General features: G+C 46.4%; 1 protein-coding gene across 1 annotated transcript in view; it reads right to left on the bottom strand.

Annotated features, from left to right (window-relative positions):
- Positions 1-12,743, bottom strand: part of LOC107115466 (cytochrome P450 2J6-like) — a 29,194-nt gene that overhangs the window by 2,605 nt on the left and 13,846 nt on the right. The window contains exons 4-6 of the mRNA XM_015417185.1: positions 11,944-12,120; positions 4,532-4,676; positions 391-578 (exon numbers count right to left, since the gene is read on the bottom strand). Of these exons, the coding sequence (XP_015272671.1) occupies positions 391-578; positions 4,532-4,676; positions 11,944-12,120 (510 nt within the window). The remainder of the gene's footprint in view (positions 1-390; positions 579-4,531; positions 4,677-11,943; positions 12,121-12,743) is intronic.

Here is a 12,743-nt window from a genome sequence, read left to right as displayed (position 1 = left end):
CCCATGAGGGGCCCGGTGGTGGACCTGCAAGGCCGGTGGGAGTGCAAGGAAGCCCTGCGAAGGCCCTCCCTGGCCCCAGGCAGGCAGGGGTGGGGAGAGGTGGGGAGGAAGCAACTTACCCTCCCTCTTCTCCTGCTTCCTCCTGGCTGAATGAGGGCTGGAAGCGGGGTGGCCGGAAGCAGGGGGCGGGGCTTTGTCATGTGCCCCGCCCCCCATACCTCGCTCGGGGGAACTGCGATCCCCCGCGTTCCCCCCCGAAATGACCTCTGGGGAGAGGCGGTCCCACAGGTCTAAAGAGGAAGCTCCTATATGGCCATTTCTCCAAAAGCACCACCTGTGATGGACATCCCTCATCAGGTACAGGAGTATGACTATAACAGTCTTTGATACCTTGGGAATGAGAAAACCAAGTATGTTCACATCCTTCATACATTTTCTGGGGATCCCAACAAACAAGACATAGTAGGCACGCAGGATCTCATGTATCACAGCATTGGTGTAAGGCAATCTCTTTCGATCTTGATAGCTGAATGACTGAGAGGAACCCAAAGTATCTTCTACCTCCTTTTGGACTTTCTCTGAGGAAAACAGTAAAATGAAGAAGCTTTGTTTGGGAGACTGTATTTACCTCTATAGATTCTCTGAACCACTGAAACTATTCTATAGGGTTACACTCGAGAAACCTAAATTGTAATGTAGGCATGCAGCAGCATTCAAAATGTTAAGGGTGATTTATTAGGTCCATGCAGCAACACACAATAAATATGAAAAGGGCTAAAAATGGAACACTCACAGAACCACCGAGTGATAACACAGTCACCCCGCTAGCTATTCCATGAATCAGACAGCGGATTTGTAATTAGGGATGGGCACAAACCAAATTACAAACCAAAATTCATCATGAACCTACCCTGGTTTGTGGTTCATGAACCTCGGTTCGTGCCATCCCATCCTCATGAGCCCCCTCAAACCTCCCACAAACCTTCCAGGTGGTTTTGTGTGGTTCGTGTCAGCAGACATGCTGGCTCCTGTGGTGAGGCTTAGAAAAGGCATTTAAAGAGACTGTGATCTCTTTAAATGCCTCAGCTGACTTTCTGAGTTGTGTGTTGCGTGGCTTGGAGAAGGCATTTAAAGAGTCCATGGAGGAGGTTTGTCCTGGTTCGTGGTTTACGGCAGCTCACCAACCACAAACCGGGATGAACCTCCATTTTCCCTGTTCATTCCCATCCCTATTTGTAATCACTGGCTCAGCCAAAGTAATAGTGTAATATAGGCAAGCAGCAGTTTCCATCCTGGTTTGTCTGTTGGGATTTTAACAGTGTTGGACCTTGTGACAGGAAGCTATGCAAATTAATGTTTTCTATGCAAAAGTTATTCCAAAAAAACGAGGTTATATATCCAGCTGCTGGCTTCAACATGGCTTAGGATTCTTTTGAAGGACCTCGGCCTTCCAAATGGTTGGTGACCTGAAGTCATTTGTAGATGTCGAGAAATGCCCTCCACCCTGGAGATCGTATTTATATTCCAATAATTGGGAATGCACTCTGTCCAAGTACTAGAGCCTGGCTGCAAGTTTGTAGTGGGCAAAGAAGGAAAAGTGTTGGGATGAGTCATTAAACCCCCCAAACCACAACACTTTGGTGCCTACAGAGAAACATAGCTCTGGCTGGAGTGAACAACAACAACAACAAAAGGCGGGGAACCAGCATACATGAATTGTAGCAAAGAACAAGAGACTGCTGGCTGAAATCACTATAAGGTGAACAATATATATATATAAAAATATTATTTAATACTGAGTTCACTAACACAATAACCATATAACTATATAAAGCCAAGGTAAGGTAAAGGTAAAGGTTCCCCTGCTTGAAAGCCAGTCGAGTCCGACTCTAGGGTTGCGGTGCTCATCTCCGTTTCAAAGCTGAAGAGCCAGCGCTGTCCAAAGATTTTTCCGTGGTCATGTGGCCGGCATGACTAGATGTCAAGGCGCACGGAACGCTGTTACCTTCCCACCAAAGTGGTACCTATTTATCTACATGCAATTTCTTGCTTTCGAACTGCTAGGTTGGCAGGAACTGGAACTAGAGACGGGAGCTCACTCCGTCATGCGGTACACCTGGTTCTCAAACTGCTGACCTTCCACAGCCTGCAGTTCAGCGTCTTAACCACTTGAGCCACCGCAGCTCCAAAGCCAAGGTAACCTTACAAAAACCAACAGTAGTACAAAAAAGTAAAGATCAGTGGTACAGAGAAGTAAAGTCCCAAAAAATGTCAATGTGTCTCAGTCCTATTGTATTATAATTCCATAGTCCAACTTGACATGCATTCATCATAGACTGGACTCATATAAGTCCAGAAGGATCCATATAATCTTGAAATCCAAAGAGCGACGTGTAGTCCGGATGCAAGCTGCCGCGTTTCAAATAATTCTTTTTCAAAGCCAATAGGCTGCAGTGGGACCCAATCTCAGTGGGACCCATGATCCTCTGTGAATGGTTAAACTGGTTTCTGTATGTGCTACTACCTGCAACGTAGCTAGGGAATTTTTGGGAGGGGGCCTCGGGGGCCTGCAAGCTAATTAATTGAAAGTACAGTGCAGGTGGTAAGTTGGAGCACTTTGGGGGCAGCCCAGGAGGGAGGGGGCCCAGAAGAAACACTAGGGGGCCAGGCCCCATGGGCCCCATGTTAGCTACGGGCCAGGCTACTACTGAGATTGGGTCCCACTGCAGCCTATTGGCTTTGAAAAGGAATTATTCGAAACGCAGTAGCTTGCGTCCGGACTATGCATCGTTTTTTGGATTTCAAGATTATACGGATCCTTCTGGAATTATATGAATCCATTCTATGATGAATGCATGTCAAATTAGACTATGGAATTTTAATACAATATGACTGAGACACATTGAAATTTTTGGGACTTTACTTCTCTGTACCACCGATCTTTACTTTTTTTATACTACTGCTGGTTTTTGTAAGATTACCTTGGCTTTATATAGTTATATGGTTCTTGTGTTAGTGAACTCTGGCTGGAGTGAGACAAAGGGCTTTAACCTTTAACACTTCTGCTAGGGTCCTACCTGGACCTATGTGGCAGAGTTTATGGGTTAGCCATGAATTTGAATATGTGTGGCCCCGGTCACACGTACCAGATAACGCGGGGGGGGGGAAACGTGGCTGTTCACCCTAGAGCAAAATAAAGTGTGGTAGCCCAATCACACGGTCTCCCGAGTCTCCGCGCTTTGGCTGGCGATCACACGGCAATGCTGCAGCGTGGCAAAGAAGCCAGGCGGTGCAATCACACAAGCGTTTCGCATTTGTGTGCATAGGCAGTTACGCGGAGAAGCACTGCTTTCAGTTTCGTGTTTGAGCGCATGCGCTTATGAAAAACATCCAGTTTGTGAAGGGACGTGGACGGGCGGCGGATGCCACGGGATACTAGCGCTCTCGCGATCAGATGTCCACCTGTGCCGCATGTTTTCTAGATACTAGTGCACTTTCCTTGGTACTTTTAAACTCTGCATCTTCGGCGGGACGCCACGGGTTGGCCACGGGTTGGCCACGGGTGTGCTACGCTTCCCAGATGTTGCGGTGTGATGGCACCCCAAAAATCCACCTGACATTCTTGCCTTTCGCACGGCAAAATTCTCCACGTGACTGGGGCCTTAGATAGGCAAGCACCCTGAGGTATCTTATTTTACAGGGAGGTAACCAAAACAGACATTTCAGGTTGTCTGATGCAAGTTCCTGGGGCAGGGAACCCTATCAGTGCTGCTGTTTAATACCTGGAGCTTCATCCCGAGTGGCGTAAGGGAATGATCTTTGAAGTGCAAGCAAGGGCAAGCAAAGAGCTGCTCTTTGGTGCTCTGAGCACGGAGCCAGGCTGACTCACTGGCAGACTCGTTGGGTAGCCTCTTATGGTTAGATAGATTAGATTAGATAAATATTAGATGTGTTGCAGTTCAGCCTTTTAAATAATTAATCATGCCTTAGTTTAATCCAGTCCTGGCGTCTGTGCCTTCCTTTTCAGGCAGAGGGGCCAAGAAGATGTTCCGGTCCTCTTCACACAGAGATGGTTGCTGTTTGTTGAATATTGGAATATTGAGTTTCTGGTGAAAGCTGTAAACACTAAGTTCTTACACTGATTTAAAGCATGCATATGGGTTGGCAGAACTATAACTTCTAAGCTGATCATGATACACCTTTGGGTATAGACATCGTGTATCACCGGGACAGCATTCTCTTTGTATCGCTTTTAACGTCAAGGAAGAATAACCAAAACCTCTCTATGGATTCAGGGAAAACTTTCACTCTACTTGACCCTCCAGTTTCTACTTCAGTACTGATTTCTCAGTCACTGATTTCCTTGCAAGCTATCCTTTCTCATCCTGTCCAACAAAACACCAGATTGTAAAATTTTTTTGCATAGGCCAGGTATGTGTGTATTTTTATCTGGAGTCCAGTGGACACATGAAGCTGCCTTACACTGAATCAGAGTGGTTTTTCCTTGAATCAGTGCAGAAGTTTACCTTACCTTGGATGTCTGGATGATTTGCCATGAGGAGCAATGCCCACTGCAGAGCAGTGGCAGTGGTTTCTGTGCCTGCTAAAAAGAGGTCAGAAATACACTGAGCCAGGTTCTCTTCATTGTATGTAGAGTTGGGTTCATCCGTGCTCTGCTGTGAGTAAGAAAAGAGACAGTGGGGGGTTACAACAACTTCCAGGTATTCTGACTCTGCAACCACATAGATACAGCTCTACAAATGTACAGAGGGACTATCAGACCAGCGGGCAAGATCTGAGAGGAAAGGGAGAGTGGTATGACATTTCTTCCAAAGAATTATTTGAATCATGTGATGTACATGCTGTTTCCTATGTTAAGTTCACCCTGACCTGGATAGCCCAGGCTAGGCAGATCTCATCAGATCTTGGAAGCTAAGATGGGTTGGCCCTAGTTGTTATTTGGATGGGAAACAACCAAGGAAGCCCAGCCTCACTACTCAGAGGAAGGCAATGGCAAACCACCTCTGAATGGCTTTTGCCTTGAAAGCAGTACAGGATCACCATAAGTCATCTGTGACTTGATTGTACTTTGCACATATTAAGTTCAGTATTCTGTGGACTGTGCTGCAATCATGTTGTCTGCATTAGGGATGGGCACAAACTGGCTGACAAAATAAAGTTCATCATGAATTTTGGCCAGTTCGTGGTTCATGAAGCAAAGATCGTGAACTGAAGAACTGCCACAAACTTTCACAAATTTTGAAGCTGTTTATGGAGGTTCATGAAGAGCAGAAAGCAGGGGTTTAAACCTCCCGATTGCTTGGCTGTTTGGTTTAAATGGCCCCTTGCTTTCTGCTCCCCGCAAAAAGCAGTGGGGAGCTGAAAGCAGGGGTTCATGATTTGGCCACATCTTACTAATAACTTACCAGAGTCACAATGAGAACTGGCAAGTTATAGCTGTCAGTCAGAATCCTCTACACATTCTGAAACCATTTATTTATTTGTTTGTTTATGGTATTTATAGTCCGCCTTTCTCACAGGGGCTCCAGGTAGCTTACACAGAGTGAGTCAATACAATCGAAGGATGGGACAATGAATAAACAACGCAATAAGATTAGGCTCACAGACCCAATTAGAAATTAAAAAACAGAACTGAAGAAAAGCATAACTATTAATGTGACATGTGAAATGATGTAAAATTCCTTAGTAGGATCCTAGTTTCAGCAAGCTAAACCACTGTCTGCAATAATTTTTCCAAGTAACTTTATGAATAATTTAGTGCAGTGCAACTCTATTGCCTGCACAGAAAAGCTCTCTTAAATAATTCAGTTATGTGTACCTATCCAAGGGACCCTGCTAAGTGGTAACAACCCACAATGAGAGAACTGCCTCCTTTCCTCATGGTGGTTGATGCAGTCTGTTTTCTTAAATGTTAAACGTAAAATATGGAGCAGAGGTCCATCAGTGGCTATTAGCCACAAGGTATAGATAGGGACTCTGGGGCAAGTAATGCTCTGTCTTCTTGGTGCTTGGGGGGGGTCAACTAATGTCCTGGCCCCACTGGTGGACATCCTGATGGCACCTGGTATTTCTGGCCACTGTGTGACACAGAGTGTTGGACTGGATGGGCCTTTGGCCTGACCCAACATTCGTGTCTCTTCTGTTCTTATGTGAAATGTTCATGATGGGATCAAAAGCCCCTTGATCCATAAGATATACCTTAACATATGTGATTTTCTCCTCTAAAACATATATGGTTTTAAGTGTTAAGAGCACCTTGTTTGATACTTGCCTGGAGTTCACAAAACCAGATGATCTATATGAGCATACCTATATGTTTCACCAGTGAAGCAATCCTATCCAGCGTTATTCCCATTTATATCCCCTGAAATGAATGAGCTTGGGCTAGAGAAACCCTTGATAGGATTGCTTTCTTAAATATAACAAACACAAGTCTGTGAATAGAGGATAATACTTCATATTTTTGTTGTTGTTCAGTCGCACAGTCGAGTCCGACTCTTTGCAACCCATGGACCAGATCACGCCAGGCCCTCCTGTCTTCCACTGTCCTCTGAAGTTTGCTCAATTTCATATTCGTTGCATCTATGACACTGTCTAACTATCTCATCCTTTGCCGTCCCCATCTTCTTTGACCTTCAATCTTTCCCAGCATACTTTCCCAGTATACTTCATATACCTGATAATAAAGGCTCCAGTACATGGAAACTTATGGCACAATCAGTCCTTTGGATACCACAAACCTCTGTTTGCTTTTTCATTGAACAAGTAAGGGGTAAATAGACATCCCCTCTCTTTGACTGTGGTGTACTATTCTTGACATTTTTTGTACTCAGGCCGCTCTGCTGAACTTCCTGTGCTTTTTGCCTTCTCACATATAAGCACTGTTTGTTGCACAGGTGAGCATGTTGAGAAACTTGCATGCAAAGGCATGCCCAGAGCCTACCACAACATGTAAGGATCTAATAAATAGGTAGGGATGCCAAGATGAGGAAGTAGATTCAAACAAGATCTGTCTGAACTTTCCTAAGTCTATACAAATGCATTCACCTTGGCCTGGATAGCTAGGCTAGCCTGATCTCATCAGACCTTGGAAGATAAGCAGGGTCTTAGCTTGGTCAGTATTTGGATGGGAGACCACCAAGTCCAGGGCTGTGACACAGTGGCGGGAAATGGCCAACCACCTCTGAATGCCTTGTGCCTTGAAAATCCCATTGGGTCACCATAAGTCAGCTATGACCTGACAGCAAAAAACAAACACACAGGGCGATTTCTCAGTAGAGTTGCCTCGCGGCGCAGCCGCCGTTTGCCCCGACACAAACATGTTAATTTCACGCCCGAGACTGCGGGGCTGCATTTTGACTCGCGGCTTCACCCGATTTCCTCCGCAGTTTCGTGATCCTGGTTTTTGAGGACCACGAAACTGCGTAGGGAATCGGGCGAAGCCGCGGGTCAAATGCAGCCCTGCAGCCTCGGGTGTGAAATTAACATGCTTGTGTCGGGGCAAATGGGGCTGCGCTGCAAGGCAGCTCTAGTGAGAAATCGGCCACACAGTCACACACAGGAACTTAACTATTAGCCAGTACTTGGATAATGCTGCCTCCTCTGCTGAAGCAGCTAATATTCTACCATAACTACACTATGGATGGGCACGAACTGGGTCACAAATTTCATTAATTTTAAGGCAGTTTGTGGCAGTTCATGAAAAGCAGAAAGTGGGGGTTTAAATGGCTCAAAGTCATTTAACTCCCTGCTTTCTGCTCCCCGTGAAAAGTGGTGGTGAGCAGAAAGCAGGGGGTTAAATGGCTTCAAGCCATTTAAACCAAACAGAAAAGCAGCAGAGAACAGAAAGTAGGGGTCTTGAACCAATATGAACTGGTTCAGTTCATGAACCGATGTATCAATTCATGGTACAGCCACAAACCATGAACCAAACCAGGGGTCATTTCCAGGCGGAACGCACAGGAACACCGTTTATGCAGTAACAAGTCCAGGGGATGGATATTTTTAATGCAGGGATGGATATTTGCTTCAGGGCAGGCTCTCCTCCCACCCGCCCGCCTCCTCATCCTCTTCCTCTTGGCTGTGGCGAGCAAGCAAGAGGGAGGGTGGAAGGAGGGTGAGCAAGCCCAATACAAGCGAGCCCAATAGTAGCAAAGAGAGTGTGGTGCCTTTAAGGAGGAGGTAAGTGGTGATTGGACAGGGGCTGAACAGGGTGGGGCAAACTGCACGCAAGAGCGTGAAGACTTGAGCTGCTTCAACCGATGGCTGTTTGCCCTATGTCTGCTTTGGAAGACAGGGAAAATGCGGGCAGAAAAGCACCTTCTCAGACCTCCAAACATTGGCCACTATTTCTGCAAAGAAAATGATAGAGGAGCAAAAGGGCAAGAGGAGATGGCAGTATTGCAGGTAGATCTGCTTTGGCGAGGCTGGCCAGCTGGCTTCTTCCAGTGAGCTCTTGTGTTACAAATATGGAAATCCATGGGGAACAGAGTGAATTCCCCCCCATCCTGTGGCCGCCCCTTTTTTCTTTTTCTTTGAACTCTAAAGCAGAAAGAAAGGTGGAGTGTGTGTGTGTGTATGGACACAGAGAGAGAGAGTGGAATAAAACTATGAATTAAAAATAACATACCTTTTTCTAATTAGGCTTCTTACTATTCACAGTGCTCAAAAGGTTGGGGTGAAAATGTGGCTTCCGTTCCCCACACCCCACACCCCAGCAACACACCTTTGCCAAAGTTTGTTTTCAACCAGCCTCTCCCCGCCCCTTCTCTCTGGCGTCCTCTTTGGATTTCTCCTGCTTTCCCACTCTTAGGCCGAGTTCAGACTGGCAGTTTGCCCCGGTATAGGCACGAGCCAGAAACATTTCACAAATGGATTAAAGGGGACGTTCACACAGGAACATCTGTCGGGCGCTCCCCAGCCATACACAACCCGTCTTGTAACGCTTCCCTCCCGAGTTTAAAAGATACTAGGTGAAAGTGGTAGCAAACTCTGGAAAGCACAATTTCCCCATGTCCATCCCGCTTCGCAGAAGTGTGAATGTGAAAAGCCGCAATCTGGTAGGGTCCCTTGCGCCTCCTCCTGGTATGCTCTCGCATCAGTCGCTGCAGTGTAGACGGTAAAACCCGGAACAGTTTGTTCTGGGTTTTTTTTCCACAACTCCCTCCCACTTCAAACTGTCAGTCTGAACTCAGCCTTAGTTTCTTCAAAGCCTTTATTTTTAAAAAAGAAAAGAAAGGAAACATATTTTTTTTGCTTTTGCTTTTTGCTTTCTGAATGGTCATGCCAGGAGGCTGGGCGCTCCCCTCTTGCACAGCTCCAGTGAGACAGAGATCAAGGCAAGGAGTGTACTAAAAGGAAGGACAGGATTGCCCACTGGAAACAATGGGAGAGACTTGAAGGCCCATTGGAAATCATGGGAGCCAGGAATGCCAATTTTCGACGCGATGAAAATCGGGCCCAGGGAAACCCCACCCCCACGTGCGTGTCACCCGGAAGTGATGTCGCACGCTGGGGGCAGGGCCACGGCCATTTGAGGGGAAAACTCTTTGTGCATGCGCACACCCAGATTCCGGCCAGGAGCCCCCTGCTCCCGGCCAAAAGAGATTTGGCAACCCTAGTCTCCCACTTGCTCGGTTTGGGTTTTGAGTAAGAGAATTTCCCAGTGTGTTGGGCCCCCTGGAACAAATCTGTTGGTTTCCCTCCCCCATTTTTAATAACACCCAACTAAGGCAGATCATGTCTCACCTGATCTTACTGTAGGGCTATCCTTGCTAAGCCTGCCTTGATGTTTTTATGGTAGATGGCAAACATGGGCAGCATTGTGTACATGGCTGCTGGTGTGATGTCTGTTTGGGATTATACCTTGTCTGGCCTTAATGTGTGTGAAGATGCAATAGAACGCATGCTCCTCAAGATTGCTATAAACGTTACCCTTTTAATTAATATCTCTCCCAGGCATGTGGTTGCCAAAATAATCTTTTGATTGTTTTCCTGATTTATTGCAGAAAAAGCAAAAGCATACTAACTTGATCTGTATTTTCATGCTTGTTGTAGGGTAGCTTCCCTGCAAAAGCAACCTAAAGTGTCTTTACTCAAAGGGTAAAGCTGGCTTGCCAGCTCTGAGTTGGGAAATATCTGGACATTTTTGGGGTGGAGCCTAAACTGTGTTTGTTGCCTTCTGACACACTTCTGGTGATGTCAGGGGGTGTGGCATATGCAAATGAGTTATGCTAATGCGCTCCTGCACCTCTTTTTCTACGAAATGACCCCTGAACCAAACCAAAATGCAAAAATGTGCTTCATGCCCATCCCTAAACTACACTGCTCCACCAATTCCTGTGTGTTACAAATGCTTTATTCATTCATTCATTCATTCATTCAACTTTTATCCCACCCTTCCACCGAAGTGGCTCAGGGCGGCTCACAACATTAATAAAACCAACATAGATAAATCATTAATCCATAAAACAACTTACATAAGTACAATAAATATAAGTAAAAGCGGTTCGGTAAATCATTACGACTGGACCTCGACCACATTGCTAACTACTTATACAAAATACATGTCTTAGAAAGTCGGCAGGCTTGGCTGGCATACCATCGCTCTCACTGGTATGCCCGGCGGAAAAGCTCCATCTTCACGGCCCTGCGAAATTGCTGGAGATCTCGCAGGGCCTGGATCTCACTGGGGAGCTTGTTCCAATATGCTGGTGCAGCTAGCGAAAATGCTCTAGACCTAGTTGTTGTCAACCTGGCCTCTTTAGGGCCAGGAAAAGTCAGGTGATGTTGCACCCCAGATCTCAGTGCTCTCTGGGGAACATACGGGAAAGGTGGTCCCTCAGGTAGACAAGTCCCTGACCATATAGGGCTTTAAAGGTCAAAACCAGCACCTTGAAGCGGATTCGGAAAGCTATTGGCAGCCAGTGCAACGCCTTTAGCACAGGCTGGATGTGCTCCCGCATTGGGAGGCCCATCAACAGCCTGGCCACCGCGTTTTGCACCAGCTGCAGCTTCCGAAGTTGCCCCAAGGGCAGCCCATGTAGAGAGCATTGCAGTAATCCAGCCTTGAGGTGACCATAGCATGCATCACTGACGCCAGATCTTTGCGCTCGAGGAAGGGAACCAACTGCCTAATCAGCCAAAGATGGTAGAAGGCTGCCTTGGCAGTGGCTACTACCTGGGCCTCCATTGTTAAGGAGGCATTCAGGAGCACTCCCAAACTCCGGACCCGCAACGCTGGCACCAACAGCACCCCATCGAAGGCCGGCAATGGGATTCCCACCCCGGAACCACTCTGATTCAAGCACAGGACCTCCGTCTTCGTCGGATTCAATTTCTATCAGCTCAGCCTCAGCCATCCCGCCAAATCCTGAAGCGCCCGGCCCAGGTCTTCCGGGGTAGAGCCCAATTGGCCGCCCAACAGCAGATAGAGCTGGGTGTCATCCGCATATTGGTGACAACCCAGCCCATGCCTCCGGGCAATCTGGGCAAGGGGGCGCATGTAGATGTTAAATAACATCGGGGAGAGTACCGCCCCTTGTGGCACCCCACAAACTAGTGGGTGCCTTCGGGACAGTTTCTCCCCGAGAGCCACCCTTTGTCCCCGACCCTGGAGAAAGGAGACAAGCCACTGTAAAGCTGTAAAGCAATTTAAAATTTCTGACCGGTTGAAATGTTTCTAAGTATTACATAACAACTCAAAACTGAGTCAGAAAGTGGGAAGAGGTTGGAACAAAAATCCGTATTGGTCCACACGAAATTTAAAACCAAGAACGAAATCTGTGCCATGCCTTTTATTAGAACCAACCATTTCAATCCTTTTGTACAGGAAATAGATAAATAAAAGTTAAAAGATTGCAGTTTGCCTTTACCTTCTTTTCATTGAGTGTATCTGATTTCCCATACAAGATGGAAACTTACTTTCTCCATGTGGAATAAATAGAAGTCAATGAAATCCTGTGGATCATGTACAGCATGTTTCTCCTTGTGCTGTTGTATCTCCTCCTTTACAAATGATCGCACAGTCTCTGTATATGCAAGCACCTTCTTGTGGGGACCTGGGAGACTTTCCATGAGCCTCGGGAAAAGTATATACAACTGCATCAAAGAAGAAAGAAAAATCCTGTCAGAACCAGGAGAACAGGTCAGTAACACGGTCAATGAAACAACTCTTTTGGGTTCTCACGCCAGCATCCTGGCTTGGATTACATCCAGGGCTCTTTTTATAGCAGGAACTCCTTTGCATATTAGGCAACACACCCCTAATGTAGTCAATCCTCCAAGAGCTTACAGAGCTCTTCTTACAGGGGCTACTGTAAGCTCTTGGAGGATTGGCTACGTTAGGGGTGTGTCGCCTAATATGCAAAGGAGTTCCTGCTATATAAAGAGCTCTGATTACATCAATTCACTTTGCTCTCAGTGGGTGAAAGGTGGGACCAATTCAGAAAGGGTGAGAAGAAAGTCTAATGAAGGGCCAATATTAAAAACCTAGTTAAAATTTATAATATACAAAAAATACAAGTATTTATTAGAAAGACAGTTAAAAACATACATAAGGGCCCAATGAAAGTCTCGTAAACAGGGGTCATTTCGTAGAAAAAGCGGTGCAGGAGCTCATTAGCATAACTCGTTAGCATAACTTATTTGCATATGCCACCCCCCTGACATCACTGGAAGTGTGTCAGAAGGCAACACCCACCGCTCAGGCTCCACTGGACTGT

This window comes from Gekko japonicus, unplaced genomic scaffold, assembly GCF_001447785.1.
Source record: "Gekko japonicus isolate JY-2015 unplaced genomic scaffold, Gekko_japonicus_V1.1 scaffold1341, whole genome shotgun sequence".
NCBI classification, from domain to species: Eukaryota; Metazoa; Chordata; class Lepidosauria; order Squamata; family Gekkonidae; genus Gekko; species Gekko japonicus.
The sequence above is the reverse complement of the archived record's forward strand: the minus strand, read 5'-3'. Positions and strand labels throughout refer to the sequence as shown.